This window comes from Camelus ferus, chromosome 22 (assembly GCF_009834535.1).
Source record: "Camelus ferus isolate YT-003-E chromosome 22, BCGSAC_Cfer_1.0, whole genome shotgun sequence".
NCBI classification, from domain to species: domain Eukaryota; kingdom Metazoa; phylum Chordata; class Mammalia; order Artiodactyla; family Camelidae; genus Camelus; species Camelus ferus.
In genome coordinates this window covers 16,312,308-16,334,603 of record NC_045717.1, presented here as the reverse complement: position 1 = coordinate 16,334,603, position 22,296 = coordinate 16,312,308, and the positions used below count along the sequence as shown (strand labels likewise).

At 57.3% G+C, this 22,296-nt stretch overlaps 2 protein-coding genes across 17 annotated transcripts in view; both read left to right on the top strand.

Moving 5' to 3' along the window:
• MAST3 (microtubule associated serine/threonine kinase 3) overlaps positions 1–6,435 on the top strand; it is a 37,065-nt gene extending 30,630 nt beyond the window's left edge. For 13 of the 14 annotated variants that reach the window (XM_014550739.2, XM_032465245.1, XM_014550741.2 and 10 more), the window contains 7 exons: positions 266–510; positions 943–1,149; positions 1,484–1,710; positions 2,110–2,232; positions 2,898–3,034; positions 3,147–3,328; positions 4,374–6,435. In XM_014550739.2, the coding sequence (XP_014406225.1) occupies positions 266–510; positions 943–1,149; positions 1,484–1,710; positions 2,110–2,232; positions 2,898–3,034; positions 3,147–3,328; positions 4,374–4,906 (1,654 nt within the window). In that variant the 3' untranslated portion in view covers positions 4,907–6,435. The remainder of the gene's footprint in view (positions 1–265; positions 511–942; positions 1,150–1,483; positions 1,711–2,109; positions 2,233–2,897; positions 3,035–3,146; positions 3,329–4,373) is intronic. The other variant, XM_032465247.1, reaches the window with a different exon arrangement.
• A 1,134-nt stretch (positions 6,436–7,569) lies between these two features.
• Positions 7,570–20,065, top strand: PIK3R2 (phosphoinositide-3-kinase regulatory subunit 2). 3 transcript variants are annotated; one of them, XM_032465252.1, is made up of 17 exons: positions 7,570–7,701; positions 8,177–8,353; positions 9,513–10,253; positions 13,093–13,185; positions 13,543–13,584; positions 13,660–13,791; positions 13,880–14,090; positions 14,649–14,734; positions 14,883–14,991; positions 15,081–15,179; positions 15,329–15,509; positions 15,587–15,712; positions 16,781–16,923; positions 17,155–17,331; positions 18,145–18,216; positions 18,381–18,551; positions 18,866–20,065. In XM_032465252.1, exons 3-17 carry the CDS (start codon positions 9,932–9,934, stop codon positions 19,071–19,073), a joined length of 2,172 nt encoding a protein of 723 aa, XP_032321143.1. In that variant the 5' UTR covers positions 7,570–7,701; positions 8,177–8,353; positions 9,513–9,931; the 3' UTR covers positions 19,074–20,065. The 3 variants fall into 3 exon arrangements, with proteins under 3 accessions (XP_032321143.1, XP_032321142.1, XP_032321144.1); XM_032465251.1 differs by lacking the exon at positions 8,177–8,353; XM_032465253.1 differs by lacking the exons at positions 7,570–7,701; positions 8,177–8,353; positions 9,513–10,253 and adding an exon at positions 10,757–10,799.
• Positions 20,066–22,296: the final 2,231 nt, after the last annotated feature.

The window sequence follows — 22,296 nt, the reverse complement described above, 5'->3', positions numbered from 1 at the left end:
CAAACTCTCGTTCACCTTTCAAAGTCCAGACTCAGCAGAAATAATCCATGTCTGCTAGAGAATGCGGGTTGGAAACTGGGTTTTAAAAGATGAATAGGAGTCTCCAGGAAGACACAGAGGACTAAGCAGGGAGAGGGAACTCACCTTATGTTTACAAATTACCTCTGACTCTAGGCTGAGAGTTAAGATGTGGCCACTAGAGAAGACTGGGTATCCTGGGGTGAGGGCGTCTGGCAAGTGTGACTCAGGCTCTTCCCTACTGCAGGCTAAGGTCGTGGACATCCTCTGGTTCCTCCTGCCACTCATCCTCTTCCCAGCCTGAACGAGGCCCTAGCCCATCTCTCCTGGGCACCATCAGCCTGGACACGATGCCCAAGTTTGCCTTCTCGTCAGAGGACGAGGGAGCTGGCCCAACTGCTGTGGGCCCCAAAAGGCCCGTCTTCATTCTAGGGGAGCCTGACCCACCCCCAGCAGCCACCCCAGTGGCGCCAAAGCCCTCAAGCCTTTCTGGTAGGTGGAGTCCAGGGTGGGCAGGGTAATGTCATGGCAAGTTTCCCACAGAAAGGGCTATTTGAGATGAGTCTTGAAGGATGAGTAGTTCTCCAGAAAGACCATTCACTTGTCTAACAAATGCCTCAGGCTTCAGCTGGGCTCCCAGGAAGCCCTGTCTAGCAGGGAGAGAGGAATTGAACTGGGGAGCTCAGAGAGTGATTAGTCATCTGACTGGGGTGAGGGGAAGGCTTCTTGGAGGATGGAACTTGAGGAGCGGAGCTTCCCAGGAAGGGGAGTGCAAGAAGGGTGTAGGAAGAGGGAACCCTCTGAACAAAGGCCACTGTGTATACACTGACTGGGGAGGAAGGAGCTTTGCCTCCTGAGGGCAGAGGGGCCAAGCAGTGAGATGAGGGGGGCCAGGCTGACCCCCTGACCCTGCTGACCCCCTAGCTGACACAGCTGCCCTCAGCCACGCGCGACTACGAAGTAACAGCACTGGTGCACGACACTCCACGCCGCGGGCCCTGGATGCCGGCCGGGGCCGACGCCCGGGGGGCCCAAGAGACTCAGCCCCTGAGAAATCCAGGGCCTCCCCCAGTGGGGGCCGCGTGCCCAAGTCAGCCTCGGTGTCCGCACTGTCACTCATCATCACGGCCGGTAACGCCTACGGCCAGCCTGTCTTTGCTTGTCTGTCCACATCCATTTTAACCATGGGGCGGGGTCTGTTTTGGCCAGCAGGAGCTGGAGGGCATCCCTCCAGGTGATGTGGGGGCTGTTGTTTGGGGCTGAGCCCCAGGAGAGGGGAAGCAGCTGGGGGACTGGCATTCCCACAGTGGGCACTGCATGTGCAAAGGCCCAGAGGCAGTGGGACTGTGTTTGGGGCGTTAGAGCAGTAACAGAACAGCCAGAAGGATCAGTGTGGGGGGAGGAGAAGCTGCCTTCTGAGGGGCCCGATAAGGGAGTGACCCCTCCCTGAACCTCGTCCCTACAGATGACGGCAGCGGTGGCCCCCTCATGAGCCCCCTGTCCCCACGCTCACTGTCCTCGAACCCATCGTCCCGAGACTCCTCTCCAAGCCGAGACCCTTCCCCTGTGTGTGGCAGCCTGCGGCCCCCCATTGTCATCCACAGCTCAGGCAAGAAGTACGGCTTCAGCCTGCGGGCAATCCGTGTCTACATGGGTGACAGTGACGTCTACACCGTGCACCATGTCGTGTGGGTGAGTTGGCCTCGGGATGGGCGGGAACAGCTGGACGTGGCAGAGCCCTTTCAGAGCTGCAGCTTGTAGTCTTGGAAAGTAAGCCCATGAGGTTTAGGGGCCCAGAGCAGGGACTGGTGCCACCTGGGTCTTTGTGGTCCCTGTCAGTTACAGGGAGGAGACCCCAAGGGGGCAGGAAGCTCCTACACAGTGGGTGTGCTGTCCTCCCTCCCTCAGCCCAGGGCCTGTCCCATCCCTGTGGGTCACTCTCTAAACAGCCCTAGGATCTGGGATGCTAGGCAGTGTGACAGGCAGCAGCTTGCTGGGGTCCCATAGCTGACTCAGCCAGGCTGGGTGGGATCTCTGGCTATGGGGTTTAGGCCACTAATCCCTGCCATCTACCCCAACTCCAACCCCTAGAGTGTGGAGGAGGGAAGCCCCGCCCAGGAAGCGGGCCTGCGAGCTGGGGACCTCATCACCCACATCAACGGGGAGTCGGTCCTGGGGCTGGTGCACATGGATGTTGTGGAGCTGCTGCTGAAGGTACAGCCCCCCTCCCCCTCCCCCACCCACCCCCAGGGCTCCCAGACCCTCCAACCCCATCTATCTGCAGGGTCCCCAGATCTCCCCTCACTGCCTACCCTTTGGGCTGCTCCTGTGACCTGCCATCCCCACCCATTGACCTCAGCTCCTGATTCTGCATGGTTCTCCCCTCCAACCACACATTCCACTTTCTGTCCCAGCTCCAGGCTTTGCATGCGCCCTCCCTTCTGCTTCCTTCTTTAGCTCTCTGACATCACCTCTCAGAGCCACTCCTCCAGGAAGCCCTTCCTGCCCCTTGGGTGCCCGCTTCTTGCCCTCCCTCTGGCCAACCCTGACCCTGTGGGCTAGGGGTATCCAGGACATCTTTGCCTTTCTCACACTGAGGGTCCCCGAAGGCTGAGGTCTAGAGGAGGGGAGGTGGGCACCAGTGAGGAGGCAGGCCCCAGGTTGGATAGCTCCTAGGACCAGTGGGTGGGTGATGGCTCCCTGGATGTATGGACAGATGGTGGACATGCATCTTTGGCCCAATGGTTGGTGGGGTCATGAGGTGAAAAGTGCGTGGATAAGATCTGGGGCTTTGACGGATGAGTAGATGGGAACAGGGGTGGGTGGATGACTTATTGGATGGGAGGCACATAGGCAACCCTTTGCCATCCCACTTGCAGAGTGGCAACAAGATCGCCCTTCGGACCACAGCCCTGGAGAACACCTCCATCAAGGTGGGCCCTGCACGGAAGAATGTGACCAAAGGCCGCATGGCGCGCAGGAGCAAGCGGAGCCGAAGGCGGGAGACGCAGGACCGGTGAGTGGTGGGCTAGCTGCCAGAGAGGCTTGAGGGAGGACCCGTGGTGTACTTAGGTGACCAGAGCTGCTAGGGGCAGGGGTGCTGAAGCATCTGGCTTTCTAACCCCTAGGCGGAAGTCCCTCTTCAAAAAGATCTCAAAACAGTCGTCTGTGCTACACACCAGCCGCAGCTTCTCCTCCGGCCTCCACCACTCCCTATCGTCTAGCGAGAGCCTCCCAGGCTCACCCACCCACAGCCTCTCTCCCAGCCCCACCACACCCTGCCGTAGTCCGGCTCCTGATGCCCCAGCAGGTGGGTGCATCCCCAGGGCTACCCTGGGAAGAAGGGCTGCTCAGGCCTGCAGTGGTCAGCCCAGGGAGGGAGCGAGCAGAGTTGGGAGGATGGAGTGATGTGATGTATGACACAAGGCGGCCAGAAGGGCCTTTCCAGTTGCCTTGAGTCTAAGAGGCAGCCTAGGGTGGTCAGATACAAGTTGAGGGCAGGGAAGGTGTGCCCAGCAGAAGTAATATCGTGAGCAGAGGGGATCTAGACAGGAGAGATGTAAAAGCCAGGGAGAAGCTAGGGAGGGAGGATGGGGGACGGAGCAAGCCAAAGAGCTGGGCTTAAATTGGGGGTCAGTAGGGAGCCATCAAGAGTGTGTGAGCCAGAGTGGGCATGGAAAGATTATTCTGGATCAGGAAAGGATGATGACTTGGCCCAATCCTGAGGACCCTTAGTTTCTGTGAGAGACAGCTAGAGACAGACACTTCTAGCCTCACTGGGTTAGCAATAGGCTAGAGAGAGGAACAGGCTGGAACAATCCAGAGGACAGACAGGGAAGGCCTCCTGAAGGACAGCCACAGAGCTACTTGTCCAGAAAGCCCTCCCTGCCTCCTGGGGATCCCCAATTGCTGTCTCTTCCTCTGGCCTACCCTGACCTCATGGGGCTGAGAACATCTATGCCATCTTTGCCTTCCTCAGACCAGGAGTCCTCTGGGGCTGAGGCGTAGGGGTGGGGAGTGGGCACAGGCAGAGGCAGGGCCCTTGTTGGATAACTTCTAGAACCAGTAGGTGGACGGCTCACTGGTGGATGGACGGTTGGTGGATGGGTACCTTTGGCCCAATGATTTGGTGGGTCATTAGGTGAAAAATGGGTGAATAGGAGCTAGGGCTTTGATGAATGAGTAGGAGGTCACCAGATCTAAGCCAAAGGAACAACCTGTGCAAACAAAGGGAAAACCAGGAATGATGGGTGGCCACAGGGAACAATGTGGGCTTTGGCAGTCAGTCCCAGGGCCCCTTCTCAAGGCTGGGACATTGAGGCTGGTGGCCCTGACCCTCACCTGTCACCCCACAGACACGGCGTCCCCACCCAGTGCATCCCCAAGCTCCAGCAGCCCTGCATCTCCGGCTGCCGCTGGCCACACCCGCCCCAGCTCCCTGCATGGTTTGGCCGCCAAGCTTGGACCACCTCGCCCCAAAACTGGTCGCCGCAAGTCCACCAGCAGCATCCCGCCCTCCCCACTGGCCTGCCCGCCTGTGCCTGCACCCCCACCCCGCTCACCTTCACCTCTGCCAGGGCACCCACCTGCACCTGCCCGGTCCCCGAGGTTGCGCCGGGGCCAGTCGGCTGACAAGCTGGGTACAAGTGAGAGGCTGGACGGGGAGCTGGGGCGCCGTAGCCGTGGGCCGGACTCCGAGCTGGTGGTCATGCGGCGGCTGCATCTATCTGAGCGCCGAGACTCCTTCAAGAAGCAGGAGGCCGTGCAGGAGGTGAGCTTTGACGAGCCACCTGAGGAGGCCACTGGGCCACCCCCTTTGGTGCCTCAGATCGCTGTGGAGGGTGCTGAGGCCATGCCAGGAGCCCTTGGACCCGCTGGGAAAGACTAACCCCTCCTATGTGGCCTCTCCCTGGCCTGGAAGTCAAGCATTTTTGCAGAATGTTTTTTCCATAAATTGACACCTGGATAGAGACTGAGCCAACAGCCTATGACACCTGGAAGATGAGAAGCCATGGAGGTTCTTACCAGGTGTAGACAGTGCCTCCCTCGTGTTCTGGAGTCGATCAGTCAGGGAGCCATAGGGGCAGGAGTGGGAGACTAGGGTGGCATTGTAAATAGCAGCAAATCCCTGCAACTAATTTATTACTTTTTATAAGCGATAGCCAGAGTGAGCTGCCACTGTTGAGGCGGCTGCCCAGGCCCTGCCCCATGTACCTGGGACCCATTTGCAGACCCTGCCCCCTGGGCTGAGAAGGAAGCACTTTGAAAAATCACATGTGTTCATGTTTTCTGGTTTTTCTGTACTTTTAAAGTCTTTTTGTGTTACTTGATCCCATCCCTGACTCCAGACCCACTGATTCAAAGGGACACAGCCAAGCTTACCTGTCCAGGCCCAGTTTGGATTGGAGGGTCCATAAACAATACCCTCCACCACAAAACGAAGTAATCCTGATGATGGACTGCATTCTGAAGGCTACTTTCCACATCATAGCCTCTATGTAGGCCAGCCTTGCTAGTGTCTGCCTCCAGTCCTATAGGCTTGGGGTGTGTGGGAACTGGGGCTTTGATGTATGAATAGAAGTTCACCAGATCTAGACAGAGGGGTTGCCCTCTTCACAGGCAGACATTGATGCCCTGGAGGCAGAGGCCTCAAAGGTGCCGCCAGGGTAAATTGCCACCCTGGACAAGATTTTTTGTGTGTTTGATACACACCCGGGTGAGCCCTTACCCATGATGTGTCTGAAAATACCCCCTGGGGATTCCCTCCATGTGCCAGAGCCTTGCTAGGATGAAATTCGAGTGAGAAAAATCCAACTAGGGGGCCAAGTTTGAACCTTGGCTTCACTGTTTGGCTCTGGGAACATGGCTTCCCTACTCTGTGCCTCAGTTTCCTTGTGTTTACAAAACTAATACCAGTAACTATTTATTAAGCACCTGTATGCCAAGTGCTTTTACTTGTGGCTTCTCCCTCAGCCAGCTTTGAAAAGGCTGGAGGTGGTGTTGTCATCCCCATTTTACAGACAAATAACTAAGGCCTAGCAAAGGGTGGAGACTTGTCCTGTGATTGCCTGGTAAAAGTCACACAGCCAGGCCCTGTCCTGGGCATTGTTATCAAGGGAGCTTGAATGGAGAATCTGATGTCAGATACAGCAGACTCCAGCTCTAGCTCTCTCCCCTGTAACACTGTGTGACCCACTGGGCATCTGTGAGCCTCCATTTCCCATTTGGAGGTGGCAAGCAAGATCAGCATGCCCCACATGGTGAGGGCACTTTCCAGGCACTGCAGACCGCTCTGCATTCCTTCTGAAGACACCTGCCCAGCACTGCCTGGTGTTGGAGCTAGACCAAGGCTGTGCATGACTTGCTCCCACCTTCTATCCTGGAGCTGACAGTGAATAAAAGCTCACATTTACAAAGAAGAGTTCCAATGTCTGGATTTGTGAGGGGCCAAGAAAAGGGGAAGGGATCAGTGAGTGAGGTGCGGGCAGGATGAAAACAGACCCTTGGCTCAAAGTCACCTGAGATGGGATTTGAAGGCTGCTGGAAGTACACTACTGAGATTTTTCCTGGTGCCTTCTCCGGTCCTGGCTTCCACCTGCCCTCTCTGGGAGTACCCATCACAGGCTAAAAGCTTCATCTAGACACCAATCTGGGGCCCTGAAGCTGTGTTAATAAATAAATAAGCCATCTTTCTGACCTTTTAAATTTTTTTAAACATTAGAAAGTATTTTTAATTTTTTTACTTTATGTACTTCTTACACTGGTCTTTTCTTGGCCTGTGCCCTAAAATTCCCCCCACCCCCTTCTGAACCCAGCGTAGCCTGAGCGCATTCGGTTACTTCCTGAGCGCTCCAAAGGGTCGGAACCCTTTGGCCACACCCCCTGTTTCCGAGTGTCTTCGGTCATTTCCGGAAACAGTCGTCTGCATCTGGGCCAGCGCTATTACTCCCTGCCAGCCCGAGTTCAGCTGTTTCCGGATGCTCTGGGCTAGCATAGAAACCCCGGCTTTCAACCCCGGCTCCTCCTCGGCCTTCAGTTTGTTTCCTGAAAAGCTCATCTGTCTGTAGCGAGCCCATTCCCCACAACTCCGCCGCCTTCAATTCCTTGAGTTCGGGGCCGCTCACCCGCCCTCTGGAGCCGTCCGTGCTTCGGCAGTTTCCGGAAGTTGGTGGTCACCTCTGGATCTAAGTTCCCAGGGTCTCATTTGGGACCAACCACACTTGGTTCTATCACAAAGTCTCAGGGCCCAGCCTCTGTTCTGCTAGTCCGGCTGGAACGCGCTCGGCCATTTCCGGAACCTCTCGGACGTCTCAGCCCAGCCGAGTCTAGCCGAGCCCAGCCGAGCCCAGCCGAGCCCAGCCTCGAGATCACTCATATGACCCGATTGCGCTCGGTTGTTTCCGGAAATGATCGATTATCTCGGGGCACCGTCCCCCTTTACCCTCCAGTCCCGCGGGAGTATACTCGGCTCTTTCCGGAAACACTCGGTTGTCCCCAGGCTCCGCCTCGGCCTCGCTTCACCCGCTCGGCCCGAGTACGCTCGGCAGTTTCCGCCGGGGGCGGGCCCGACCGTTCGGAACCGCGGCAGCGGCGGCGGAGGCGGGGATCCCGCGGCTGCGGCGACGGCGTCCGTGGTATAGCCACGGGTCGGACTCCGCTCGGCGTGACGGTGGCCTCGACCAGGTAAGTCCGGGCTGGTCCGCGTGGCAGGTGGGGCTGGGGGTGCACTCAAATGCGGGGCGCCCAGGCAAAGTGTGGGGCCACGGTGGAAGCCAGAATGCGAGCCGGGCTGCATCGGGCCCCGCGGGAAAGGGGGGCCGCAGGGAGCAGGAGGCCTCGGGCTCGACCTGGCTGCGGTGCAATCTGCCCCGGACGATGGTGGCGGAACGGGGACCCTAGGCAGAAATAAGGGGTTGGAGCCGCGGCCCTGAATTGAGGGAGGCCCTGCCGGGAGTGGGGCATCGAGCAGTAATGAGGGGCGCCCAGGCATTGTGTGGGGCATAGTGGGGTGCAAGACAGTAAAGGGTCGACTCTACTTCCGTCCCCTTGGATGGGCTAGGGATTCACGCAGGCCCGAGTGCGCGTCTGCACACGCGTGAGCGCACAGGCCCTGCGTCCAGCCACTGAGCCCCCAGCCAGGCCTGGCCCTTCCACGCAGCCTCTTGGATTCGGGGAGCGCTGGCTCCCCGGCGCGCACACCGGGGCGTGTGCAGACGTGTGCACGCCGGGATGCGGAGGCGGGCAGGCAAGCGGATTCAGGCGGTTTCCTGGACGTCCCCTCACTGGGCCTCAGTTTCCCCATCTGCGGAGTAAGGGTATGGGGTCCAAGGAGCCGGTGAGTTGCAGCGCCCTGGAATGTGGAGCTTCTGCTCTGGTTTGGACACCTCTAGTGGCTTCCCGTGGTCGGAGATAAAGCCTGAGCCTCTGCCTGGCACTCGAGGCCCAGCATGGGCTTCGGCTTTCTTAAAGCTACCTGGAACTCTTGGCAAGCATTTCTTGCTGTCAAGCCTTTGCATGTACTATTTTTCCTCTGGCCAGTGCCCACTCCTGTCCCCTGTGAGGACCCGCCCTCTAGAAAAGCACCATCCCCCCACCCCAAAACCTCTCAGAAGAACTGAACCTACAGGGCTAAGATTGGGAGTGTGTCTGTGCTGGGCTGTGTCTCCCTGAGACTGGGGACTTCTAGGGGGTGATCATTGCTCTGAATCTGGCAGCCTCCCCCTTAGCAGCTGCAATGACCTCCTCCCATCTACCCTTTCCTGGCTCCATGTCTACCCTGGGGCTAAGGTCTTCTTGGCCTCCTACCAACCCCCTTCATTTTTGAGTACCTACTCTTGGCCCCAAGCTGAGCCCTGGACACCACTCACTGCCACCTATTGCTCCATTCCCTCCTTCCCTGCAGAGATCAGAGATCCATTTATTTGGACTCACCTCTAGGCCTTTGCTTGTGCTGGGGCCTCTGCCTGGACCTCCTCTCCCACACTGTTTGGCCCCTGCTGCCTCCTTCTGTGCTCACCTGGCCTGATGTCTCTCCAGGGCTCCCACAGCACCCTGAGCATCCCCCATCACGCACTACCTGCTCTGGGTATGACTATCTGGCCACATGCCTGCTGCCTCCTCTCATCCGCCCTGGGCTTTGTAAAGTTGGGCAGATCTGAGTTTTTGAGTCCTGGCTTCCTAACAAGGAAGTGGTCCAACAAAGACCTCCCTGCTCAGAGCCTTAGTTTCCCGCAGGGGCAATGAAGAGCTTGTTTCCTGAGCATGCAGTATGCCTGAAGTAGGTTCTTGGGAGCTCTGCTCCCAACAGCTTCAAAGGAGTGCTGTTATTGCACCCATTTTACAGCTGGGGAAACTGGGGCCCAGAGAGGGACAGGAACTGGCCCAAGTTTACCTAGTGAGTCCAGGGATTTGAACCTGGGATTTGGCCAGGTTCTCTCAGGTGGAGGTGACAGGAGTCCAAACTAGCTAATGCTGCCCTGCCCCTCTCCCCCTAGGTCAGCATCCCGAGCCGAGCATGGTGACAGCCTGTGCCCCCGGCCCCCTCGCCTGGCGCAGCTGGAAGAGCCGCCAGCCTCGGGAGCCAATGGGCCCCCACGTGAGGGAGTGAGCAGCCTGGCCCAACCCTACAGATTGAGGGGGGACGCAGCGGCTGAGCGACCCGAGATCACGCTGCCGACCCCCTCCCACCAGTTGAATGGTGGACCAAGCAACGAGTGACCCTTGTCAGGGTCACGGAGTAATGGTGGGAAGCAAGGTGTAAGCATCCCCTGTGGTCACCTGTAACTTCTTGGTGGAAATAGAGGTCTGAGTCCCCAAGCCGACCCAGTGGACCCTCCTGGCTCCTGATCCAGCTGATGGGGCCACTGAGGCCCCAAGCAGCCACCTGACTATCAAGACCCCACCTTGCCCAGCCATGGCTGGGGCTGAGGGCTTCCAATACCGTGCTCTGTACCCATTCCGCCGGGAACGGCCAGAGGACCTGGAGCTGCTGCCAGGTGATGTCCTTGTGGTGAGCCGGGCGGCCCTACAGGCACTGGGCGTGGCTGAGGGCAGCGAGCGTTGCCCACAGAGTGTGGGCTGGATGCCTGGCCTCAACGAGCGTACACGGCAGCGCGGCGACTTCCCTGGCACCTACGTTGAGTTCCTGGGGCCTGTGGCCCTGGCCCGGCCTGGCCCTCGCCCACGTGGCCCCCGCCCGCTGCCCGCCAGGCCCCGAGATGGGCCCCCTGAGCCAGGTGAGCAACAGGTAGGGACCCTGGGAGGGGTGGGGGAAGTAGGGAGTGCTCTCAGATCCTCAGTTTCCTCTTCTTTCCAGTGAGGCAATGGTGCGTCTTCCAGGAGAGGAGGAATAAGGACATTTGGTCAGTCGACAAGGGTCGATTACACTGCTGTCAAAGGCTGGGTGCAACTAGGCACACGGTGGTGGACACAAGGCCTGGCCCTGCCCTCATGGGGCTGCTGGTTCAAGAAGTGACAATGTGATTAGGTGATGACAGAGGCTATGAGGCAGGAGTCTCTCAGGAGAGCTGGGGGTGAAGGGCTCCAAGCAGCAGGCACAAAGGCCAGAAGGTGGGAATGTAATGGCAGGTTCAGGGAACAAGCAACAGGACCTCAAGGACTTCATGGGATTCATTTCGAAGATAATGGAGAGTGTTCAGTAGGATTCAGAGGCTCAATTTAGCTTCATTTTCTGATTTGCAGACAGATTCCCCTGAGGAACCCCCTTTGTTACCCTGATTTTCCAGTTTCCAAGATGAAGGGAGCCAAAAAGCCCAAAGAAGGTGGGATATTCAGTCGAGGCCATGCAGCACAGAAGCATGTGAGGCCCCTACATCCCTCCCAAGGAGGCCCTTGGCCATCCCAACTTCCAAAGACTGTGCCCAGAGTGGAGAACTGAGGGTGCTGAGCATATGCTGAAATTATTGTATGCTGGGCAGGGTGTGTGGGTTCCAACCAGGGACACCGAGGCTCAGGTTGTGGGGAGGAGGCTGATGAGTGTTGAGCACACAGTGTAATCTGCTCTAACCCTCACAGCATCCCGGGGAGGCCCTGTGTACAGATGGGGAAACCAAGACAAAAGGCGGGTTAGTTGAACCACTTACTCAGAGGCAGTCACCCGTTGAAGGCCAAAGCCCTGGGAGGCACCTTGCCTCACCCAATGGCCTGCATGGTCTTGTGCCAGAGGGACACCGAGGCCCAAAGAGGATCAGGCTAGAGTCCCACAGCATGGGGCAGAATGGCGGGGTACAGAGGCAGTGTGGTGCTGGCTTGGGCTTTGCAGCATCTGGTGTCTCCAGGGCCCGGGGTCTGCGTCCCGCCTCAGCCTGGAGGAGCAGGAGGCGGCCCCATCCGGGCTTCCAGCCAGAATCTGCCTCTCCCCCTGGTAACAGCCGCCTCCCTCCTCTGCCTGGCCTGGGTCCAGCCACCACACACATCCCCACTACCGGCAGCCACCTAGCCCCGCCCTCCAAATCTTGCAGGACTGTGACACTAGCTGGGTCCAGCCCCCTCCAGGCCTCAGTTTCCTCATCTGGAAATGGTGGGGACTGGTCCTTTTGTGCACTCACGCCTCGCCTCTCTGGGATACTGGGACCACTGGGCAACACACTACAGCTGCCTGCCTTCCCTCCTCAGCTCCATGTGGGTCAGCTCAAACCCTAATGTCATCCAGGCCCTGACCTGGCTGTGTACCCAGGGGGAGGTTGCTCTCTCCCTGAGCCTCAGTTCCTCATCCAGAAAGTGGGGGTGACACCTACTCTGATGGGACCCCCCTCCCTGTTTTACAAACTGGTCACAGGCAAATTTCAGAGTTGAGTTCTGAAATCCCCCACTCCAGCTGGAATGTCGCCCACCTCCTCTCCCCTTGTTTGCTCTTTTTTTTTTTCTTTTTTTTTTCCCCCTGGCATTTTTGATGCAGCTGGGCCTTTATTCAGCTTGAGGTGCCACCTGGCCCATCACTCAGGGAGGCCCCGCAGGCCCCAGCTTGCCCCTGCTATGTGCCAGGGCGTCCCCGCCAAGGGCCAAAGCTGCATCACATGGTGGCTGTGCAGGCAGAGCACACCTGAACACAAAAGACCGGGTGGAGCAGAACATGGACTGGGAGGGAGCTGGACCGGGAAGGGGGTTCAGCATTTTTAAAAGAGAAGGAGATTATCTATATATATAAAATAAGCAAAAGGACTTAAAAAAAATGGAGAAATGTCCTTGGAATAAGGTGTTCTGACCCAGATAGGGTATTTATTTTCCTTTTATTCTTTTCAGTCACTTTGTTGTTCCCACTGAGAGAGATGATGCCATTAGCCAGCTTCTCAGTTGAGGAAACTGAGGCACAGAGAGGGTGGGTTCTGTGCCTGAGGTTGCACAGCAAGCAATGGCAGAGCTTGAAACCTGCTGCATGAGTGTCCTGTAGCTGCTGTAACAAACTATCACAAATCGGCAGCTTCAAACAAGAGCTTATTCTCTCATGGTTCTGGAGGCCCAAAGTCCAACATCAAGGTGTGGGCAGGGCTGCTCTCCCTCCAGAGGCTCTAGGGGAGGATCCTTTCCTGCTTCTTCCAGGTTCTCAGGGCTCCAAGTGTACCTTGGCTTTAGGGCCCTAATCCAGGATGATCTCATCTCAAAATCCTTCCCTCAGTTTTATCTCCAAAGACCCTATTTCCAAGTAAGGTCATACTCACAGGTACCAAGGACTAGGAAGTGGACATAGCATTCGGGGGGCCCCAATCAACCAACTAACTATACCTGGTCTCTGAAGTGTGAACTGATTTTTTTTTAATGGAATTGAACCCAGGACCTCTTGCACACTAAGCACACGCTCTACCACTGAGCTATTACATACCCACCCCCTGCCCCGCTGTGTGAACTAATATTTTAACCCAGAAAATTGTTTCGCACCAACTCGGCCCTCCCAGCCGCACCAGCCAGGCCTTTTGTCTCTCCCAGGGTGGTGGTCCAGATGCCAGCCACTTCCCTGAGCTGAGCCCTGCCTGAAGCCACCCAAACTGAGATGCAGCAGGCAAAGAGGGGCTGGGGTTCCGCTGGGGTTCCTGCCAACATTCTGTCCCCTCCTGCCAGGCCTCACACTCCCTGACCTACCTGAGCAGTTCTCCCCACCTGATGTGGCGCCCCCTATCCTGGTGAAGCTTGTGGAGGCCATTGATCGGACAGGTGAGCCTCTGCCTGGCTGCAGCCCAGATTCTGCTTGCTTATCTCTGGTAATGGGCAACTCATCCCCTTCACCAGGCAGCTGGGCTCATTCTGTATAGGAAGATGAGTCTGGATGCTCTGGGTCTCCATGTTGAATTGGAGGGGTAATTCCCAGGGGAATATGGACACCAGACCCCTGTCATTGCATGTACTGTGTCCTCTGCCACCAGTCTCCCTCCTCTCCTGCTTTTATATCTGGGATGTTAAGTAGCCACCCCAGACCCCCCATGGGGTCGGGGGTGGAGGGGCAGGGGAGCATTTGAGAGCTGGTCTTGCCACCTGGGGTGGAGCTGACCTACTTCATCCCCTTCTCCTCAGGGCTAGACAGCTACAGACCTGAGCCACCTGCCGCACGCACAGGTGAGGGGAAGCTTCAGTGGGTGAGAGTGGGTGAGAAACCTGCCCTGGACCGATGTGTTCCCCGTGCATCCCTAGACTGGTCCCTAAGTGACATGGAGCAGTGGGACGCGGCAACCCTGTCAGATGGCGTGAAGGGCTTCCTGCTAGCGCTGCCCTCTCCCCTTGTGACACCTGAGGCCGCGGCCGAAGCACATCGAGCCCTGCGGGGTGAGCCTGGCGGTAACCCCGGGTTGAGGAGGGCACTGGGGTGTGGGTGCCAGCCCCTGCTCACCCTGCCCTGGTCATCTGTCCACAGAGGCCGCAGGGCCCGTGGGGCCAGTGCTGGAGCCCCCGACGCTGCCACTGCACCACGCGCTCACGCTGCGCTTCCTGCTCCAGCATCTGGGCCGGGTGGCCCGGCGCGCCCCAGCGCCGGGCCCCGTGGTGCGTGCCCTGGGCGCCACCTTCGGGCCGCTGCTGCTGCGTGCGCCACCGCCCTCGCCGCCACCAGGGGGCGCGCCCGACGGGTGAGAGGCTATTGCGGGGGGCGGGGCTTTATATTCTAAAATGGGCAGGGCTGAGCTGGAGCAAAAAGGGATGGGGCTTTAAATCGAGGAAGTGCTGGAGAAACCGCCAGGTAGAGGGGCTCGATAATGAGAAAGCAGTGTGGTCCAGGGCCCAGGGGGGAAGAAGCCAGAGCCATTGTGATGGAGGGGCTAGGAAAGAACAAGGGGTGGGATCTGAGCTCCAAGAAGACTCTAGCAGGGCTTAGGACAAGGAGATGGGGCCTAGATCTGAGAGCAGGTATGTGGGTGCTGTCTGTACCTGACTTCGACTTCTTCAACCCCACACGCTAGATTCTTGTTGTTTGTCATATGAGCATTTATTGAGCGCTTACTGCAGATACATGAACAGCAGGTGGTCTCCCACACCTGCCTGTGTCATTTACTATTAGCCGCCCGCCACCCCCCACTGCATGCTTTCGCATATACCCGCCCCTCTCCAGGCATGCAAGTGCGCCTGTGCAGGGCCATGTGCACACCGGGGCCCCTACCCAGCGCTCACTGCATTCTCCTTCCCCCTAGGACTGAGCCCATCCCCGACTTCCCTGCTCTGCTGGTGGAGAAGTTGCTTCAGGAACATCTGGAGGAGCAGGAGGTTGCGCCCCCAGGTGATCTCCCACCCCCTTGTGTTAGTTCTTATTGTTGAGGACCAGGATTGCTGATGGGGCCTGCCAGTTTCATCAGGCTCGGTTGCAGTGGGAGCTGGCCATTATATACAGTTGTTGCTCAATGTGCATTTGTTTTCCTGTCCCCCAGCACTGCCGCCTAAACCCCCCAAGGCAAAGCCGGCCTCCACAGGCCTGGCCAATGGGGGGAACCCGCCCTCCCTGCAGGATGCTGAATGGTACTGGGGTGACATCTCCAGGTAGGGTTGTGGGGCAGAGCCATGTGGTGGGCAGGGCCTGAAGGGCGGGGTCTCCGAATGGGCAGCCCCAATCCTGGCTGTTTCCACAGGGAGGAGGTAAACGAGAAACTCCGGGACACACCTGATGGTACCTTTCTGGTCCGAGATGCATCCAGCAAGATCCAGGGGGAGTACACGCTGACCCTTAGGTGGGGACCTGTCCTTTCGTGGGGATTAGCGGTGAGAAGTGGGAGGGGGCACACCCAGGTCAGATGACCAGGGATTGCATGGGCAGTGGGATGTGTGTGGGATCTGGGGGCTTCAGTGGGCACTGACGTCCCCTCTCACCCACCCCTAGGAAAGGCGGGAACAACAAGCTGATCAAGGTCTTCCACCGAGACGGTCACTACGGCTTCTCAGAGCCGCTCACCTTCTGCTCTGTCGTGGACCTCATCACCCACTACCGCCATGAGTCACTGGCCCAGTACAATGCCAAGCTGGACACTCGGCTCCTCTACCCAGTGTCCAAGTACCAGCAGGTCCGGGGTGGGGATGGGAGCTGGGGGCCAGGGTCTGGGGGTGCTTGGTTGGCCCTGATCCAACCGGGGATCCCCAGGACCAGATTGTCAAGGAGGACAGCGTGGAAGCAGTGGGCGCCCAGCTTAAAGTCTATCACCAGCAGTACCAAGACAAGAGCCGCGAGTACGACCAGCTCTATGAGGAGTACACACGCACCTCCCAGGTACCGTGGGCCTGCGCACCCCCGGGCACAGAGGGGCTCTTAGCTCCACAGACTGCCCTAAAAACATAGAAATAAACGTATATGGTTCTTAAAAAACAAATAAATGAGAAGCCTCCCGGGAGCAGCTGAGCCTGGGAGATGTCTTGGTTAAGCCTTTGGGCCTCAGTTTCCCCATTTGTAAACTGGAACCGTGAGGTCTTAATTATTTCTCTGTCCCCTTCAACCTGGACGTTATTCAAAATGACGACAACAACTTGACAAAGAGTTGTCTAAGTCAAAGGGTCAGGAGATCATGGGAAAGAACAGTGTCTTTTAAAAGAGGTGAGAGGGGAGGTTTTATCACTCACAGACTGTGTTAATAGACTTCTTTTGTAAGCTGAGATACAACATATGCAGATTGAACATCCTGTCTAAGCAGGGAGTTTCTCAGTCTCCCCTGTAGTCCTTGAGCAGTTTCTTTCTCAGCCCCTCTCAGTGATGGGTCACCTGAGTTTCTGAGTGGACAAGACACCCATCTGGGATTGGTTAGAAACATCATGATCTTGGAAATGGCTTAGGCCTCATGAGCCTCAGTTTCCCCATTAATAGTTCTGACTTGGGGAGGGGGTCTAGCTTAGTGGTAGTGCATGTGCTTGGCTTGCACAAGTTCCTGGGTTCCATCCCCAGTACCTCCATTCAAAAAAAAAAAGTAAGTTCTGACTTTGTAGGAGGCTCTTGGCAGGTTCTATGAGACAATGCACGGAAAGCGCTCAGTCAGTGCAGCATCTCTTCTGAGAAGAAGCCCCATGCATTGTAGCAACTAGACTTAACATTAACTCTCAGCAGTGCTAACAGACTTAGGTGTTTGTAAGGTGCCCAAAGGAGGATCTAAAGGAAGAGTAGGTGTGGGGAGCATGAGGTTTGAAGGCTGAATAGGAATTCCTTCACTGTAGCAGTAGTTGATGGAATGATGTGCCTGGTGGAGGAGGTACTTAAGCAATCTCCATATCAGCACTGGAATCGGCCTTTACCCCCAGGAGGAACTCATGAGGAATCCTAGGGGGTGCTAAGATTTACCCCCTCCTGCAGGAACTGCAGATGAAGCGCACAGCCATCGAGGCCTTCAATGAGACCATCAAGATCTTTGAAGAGCAGGGCCAGACGCAAGAGAAGTGCAGCAAGGAGTATCTGGAGCGCTTCCGGCGTGAGGGCAATGAGAAGGAGATGCAGAGGTGAGTCTGTCTCCTCTGCCCTGCCCTAGCCCATCCTGCTCTGCCACAGTGCAAGTGGGGAAAGAAAGGAGAGAGTGGGCAGCCTGGGTTCCAGGAGGTGAGAGGGTCAGTGGAAATGGGCTTTGAAGGATGAATAGGAGTTCGCCAGAGACATCAGGGAAACAGTGTATGCGAAGGCTAAGGGACTGGGAGCTGTCTGAGGCCTCTGAGCCACTCCTCCCTCCTCTACAGGATCCTGCTGAACTCCGAGCGGCTCAAGTCTCGCATTGCTGAGATCCACGAGAGCCGCACAAAGCTGGAGCAGGAGCTACGGGTGCAGGCCTCTGACAACCGAGAGATCGACAAGCGCATGAACAGCCTCAAGCCAGACCTCATGCAGCTGCGCAAGATCCGAGACCAGTACCTTGTGTGAGTGCCCGGCTCTGTGCTTGCCCATGGGTCCCCCATTAGCACTGGGACACCTGAAGTAGCCCTGCCTAGCCCCCTAGCCTCCTCATCTGTTCGCAAGTCCTTTCCCTCTTGATCAGGTCCCTCCCGGCCCTCTCAGAAGGGCTCCCTGTGTGGCAGCCTCAGCCTCAGTTGTGGATGGGAGTACTGCTCCTATGGGGCTGGGTCATTGGGAGCCTCAGACAGGATCCACTCCATGAATGCTGACTGCACAATCTGGCCTGTGTTGGGGCTGCAGGAGCCCCAGCTTGAGCCCAAAATCCTGCCTCTGCCTGCTGACCCGCTAAGGACTTCATCAAGGGCTTCCCCCTCCCACCCGGGCCTTCGAAGCTTGTGTGCCTCCTCTGTGTGCTGAGCACCATGCAGGCGTTAGCTCACTTTGGCCTCTCAAAGTCTTTTATAAAGTTTCCCCTTTACAGGCAGAGAAAATGAGGTGCTGAACAGACAGCATGTAACCCTAGAACTAAGCCTCTGGTAGTGATAAGACCTGGCCGGGATGGCACATTCCAGGGACTTGAAAAGTGTTAACAGAAACATAATAAATAGGGCGAGTTCCCTGACAGAGCCTGGGGAGCCCTCATGGGTTCAAGGTGTCCTTGACCAAGCCAAGACTGACCCCTCATAGCAACTAGGGGTATCACACCCAGAATTTGCACTTAGTCCTTGCCTCCAGCCAGACTGGCCTGGCCCACGGTGGGCTCACCCTGCCTGTGCTGCAGCCTCCATTCCCCTACCAGCGGAGCAGCACAAGCCCACCTTTCCTCTTCCCTGCAGGTGGCTCACTCAGAAAGGTGCCCGGCAGAAGAAAATCAACGAATGGTTGGGAATCAAAAACGAGACTGAGGAGTGAGTGATCACCTGGAGGGGGGTTTCCCAGAGGAGGGGCCATTTTTGGTGGGTTTTGTAGAATGAGTAGGAGTTCACCAGGGTGGGAGAATTGTCCAGGTGGCAGGGGGACCTTGGAGGCTAGCCAGGTAAGTGACCAGGGCACCTCCCTGCCTCCCCAACAGCCAGTACTCACTGATGGAAGATGAGGATGACCTTCCCCACCATGAGGAACGCACGTGGTATGTAGGCAAGATCAACCGCACACAAGCTGAGGAAATGCTGAGTGGCAAGCGGGATGGCACCTTCCTCATCCGTGAGAGCAGCCAGCGCGGCTGCTACGCCTGCTCCGTGGTGTGAGTGGCAGGGGAGCCAAGAATGGGCTGAGGGGGTGGGGAACCCAAGCATTCCTTCCAAGATCTCTCATTAAGCACCAGCTGTTTGCTAGGCCTTGGGAAGACAGCCAGGAAGAAGCCCTGGATCCTTGGGAGCAGGGGAGAGAGCTGGGACAGTATCAGAGCGGGGAGATGGTAGGGTCTAGACTAAGTCAGTGCCCAAGAAATAGGGAAATCTGGGTCCCAGGCAGGGACTACCTGACAGGAGCAGCACGACTGAGCTGGGAGAGCCTGGTGGAGGCCTATCTGACCCACCCCTTTGCCCATGCCCACAGGGTGGATGGTGACACCAAACACTGCGTTATCTACCGCACAGCCACGGGCTTCGGCTTTGCAGAGCCCTATAACTTGTACGGGTCGCTGAAGGAGCTGGTGCTGCACTACCAGCATGCCTCACTGGTGCAGCACAACGACGCGCTCACCGTCACGCTCGCCCATCCCGTGCGCGCCCCAGGCCCCGGGCCCCCACCTGCCGCCCGCTGACGGCTGAGCAAGAGCAAGAGACCTGTCCCGGAGCTGAGCTGCCCCCAAGCTGGAGGCTGGGCTAGCGACGGCATCCCAGGTCTCCATCTTTCTGAATCTGTCTCTTCTTTCTTGGGTTTTCTCTGTATCTCTTCCTGTCTGTTTTTCTCTCCATCTCTCTTTCTCAGAGCCTCTCTCCATTTCCCCTTGTCACCCTTTGTCACTTTCTAGCGCCATCTGTCTGTCTGTTCTTTCTCTCTTGGTCTCTGTCCCTCTGTGTATCTGTGCTGGGGGGTCCTGCCTCCCCTACTCCATACTCTCCTTCCCCTGCCTCCTTACAGAGGCACTGCCCTGCCTACGGCTCTGGCCACCCACGACCCTGTGCCCTGCCCCCCACAGGCTCCTGGGGTCCCCAAAGCCCCACCTGGCTGCACCTGCCATGTTTACAGAGGCCCCCAGGCTGCGCGGCCCCAGCCTGGGTTCCCCGATTTTTAAGCCATAGACCTGGGGTCAGGGCAGGAAGGAACTTCGCTCAGCCACTTCCAAGAACCTCAGCCGTGACATCTGGGGCCAGGCGGGACCTGCCCCACAGACCCCAACTTCTCCTTCAAACCCTGAAGTGAAACCTGACACTGGGTTATCCCCACAATGGGGCTGCTGCCAAGAAGTGACCCCCAAAAAGGAAAATAATTAAAAATAAACTCATGAGCTGACCCCAGGCTTCCCAGGAATCGAGGCCCCAGCACATCCTGGGGCGGCCAACACGCAGCACTGCCCACAGCACCTCCACTTGACACAGACTCAAGGCTTCTCGATCATGTTGGGTTCTGATTTTATTTTTCCTTAATTGTATGTAAAGCCCTTTTTTCTCTCCTCTTTTGGGACAAGAGCCCTGGTTTTCTACGCTACCACGGAACACCCCCCCGCCACCTCCTGCCTGCCTGGCTAGGCTGGTAGGCAGGTTTTGTATGGTACGTTGATACTGATATGGATATAAAACATTGAACATGGTAGAGGCTTCTGTTTTTGGTGACAGGCTTCTCTTTGGCTCTGGGTTGCCAAGTGGGGACCTACAACTCGTGCCTCCTCCCCACCTCCACACCCCCACCATAGTTTAGATGCTCTTGACCAGAGAAGTTGAGAGACCTGCCCGAGGTCACAGCAGAGAGGCCGAGACCCCAAGCCCTGCGCCCTACCCTGGCTTGCTCAGGGGACCTCAGACCCTGGACCAGCTAATCACTGGTCCCTGGGCTTGAGTTTTGGCACTCAGCCACCAGCCCTGCACTCCAAAAGACACTCCCCTCTGATGTGCAGCTTCCTTGTTGTCAGGCAGGGTCACTAGTCACAGCCCTTCCCATGCCACCCACATGGGTCACCCATATCCTTGATGCCCCCAGTGCCAGCCCCTCCCTGCTGACCTTCCACTGAGCCTCTCTCCATGCCTGCTCCTGACACTCATTCTGCGATGTCCCAGGCGACAGAGCTGGGTCTTCAGGGTGTCTTTGACCTGGACTCAAGTTCACCCCCACCCCAAGGGCTGTCCCTCAGCCCTCCTCTCCCACACCCCCAGGGCTGGGAACCTTCTCTCCTTCCCCCTCCTTATTACAGCACCTGGCAGGACCCAACAACCCTGAAGCAGCCCCTGGGTGGATGAGAACCAGGCTGCCCCTGACCCATCTCCCACTGTGCTCTCAGAATGGAAGGAATTGCCTCCTTGGCCTCAGAGATCCCATCCTTACCCGCTGTGTGGCCAGTCAGGAGGCATCCCCTAAATAACTCCAGCCCAGACTCTACCCTCACTGTGGTCCTCACCCTCGACATGGGTGGACACGGGGTAAAGCTCACTCACCTCAGTCCCATAAGCCCAGCAAGGCAGAACCTGGGAGCAGAAGAAAATAGCACACGCAGCCTCTAGCCAGTCCCCACACTCAACCGTGTTTCCTCGGAAACGTCACCTCCCCTCTCTGAGCCTCAGTTTCCTCTTACCAAGCTAGGTCAAGAGTTGCTACTCCTGCCCCGAGTGGATGTCTCAGGAATTCTATGATAAAATGGGTAAGGTTGTTTTTGGATTTGTCCATTAGAGCTGGTGCTTAATAACTACTGGGAAAATTGTGGCAATGATATTTATTGTCATTTCTTCTGTACAGTCCAGCACAGGATGGAGCACACACTAAACTAACAAAGCTGTGTGGCTTAGTCTCGCAGAGGCTTCATAAAGGACATGAGTTTTGCGAAGGGCTCAAAAGGCTGGGATGGGGGATTGTCCAGCCATGGGGACTTCAGGGGAACCCCAGCTTCCCAACCTGTTACTATGAACGTGGCTACGCAGTCTAGAACTGGCGGGAGATACAAGCTGTGGAGCTGAGGACTGGGCTGTTTTCTGGGCCAGGAATGGGTGTTTCTTCCTGCCAGATCTGGTCATAAGTCATGCCTGGCATTTAAGGCCCTGCAAAGTCTGATCAGCTCAGTTACTCCCTCAACACCTCCAGTCTCCAAGCCTTCATCCAGGCTATTCTCTCTGGGTGTAGTATCAACACCTTCCCAGGCTCACAAACCCAGCTGTCCCACCCCTGATCCCAATCTGGGGCAACCCTCCCTCTACCTCTGAGCCCTCCAGGCTTGCTTTATTCCCTCAGCCTCACTTCCCCTATTTTACAGAAGGGGAAGTTGAGGCTTCATCACTTGAGGTACCCAGCATTCCCGGGCAAACCTGGGTCTGGCTGATTCCTGTGGGTTTGAGTCCAACATGGCCAATCCGCAACCCCCACCCCATATACAGGCTTCAGAGAGTGATAGCTCCAACCTGGATTCTCTCCTGCGAGGGAACTCACTGTGAGAGCAGCAATGCCCCCCTTCTCAAGCCTTGGATGGTGGAAAGAAGGAACAGCTAATTTCTTCTCCCTCCACCCACAGCCAGAGGTGGGGGTCCAAGTGAAGCGAGGCGCCGCTCCCTGAGCTGGCTTCTGCTTTCTGGTCCAGCTGCAGCCAAGTCTGAGTCAGCCCCACGGGACCTGGACTTTGCTGGTGGATCTAGAGTGTTGGGGCTGGGGAGCCTGAGGAGGGGAGGGGCTGAAAGTTGGGGATGAGGGAGGGCCTGGGCCACGCTCGGGGGAGGGGGCCTGGGCTGCACAGCCCCTGCCCACTCCTAGGCAAGTGATGGCCCCCCTCCACCCCACCCCATCCCAGCACTGGGTGGGGAGGTGGGGTCCCTGGGCTGGGCCAGGGGCCTGGATCACCCTGGCTA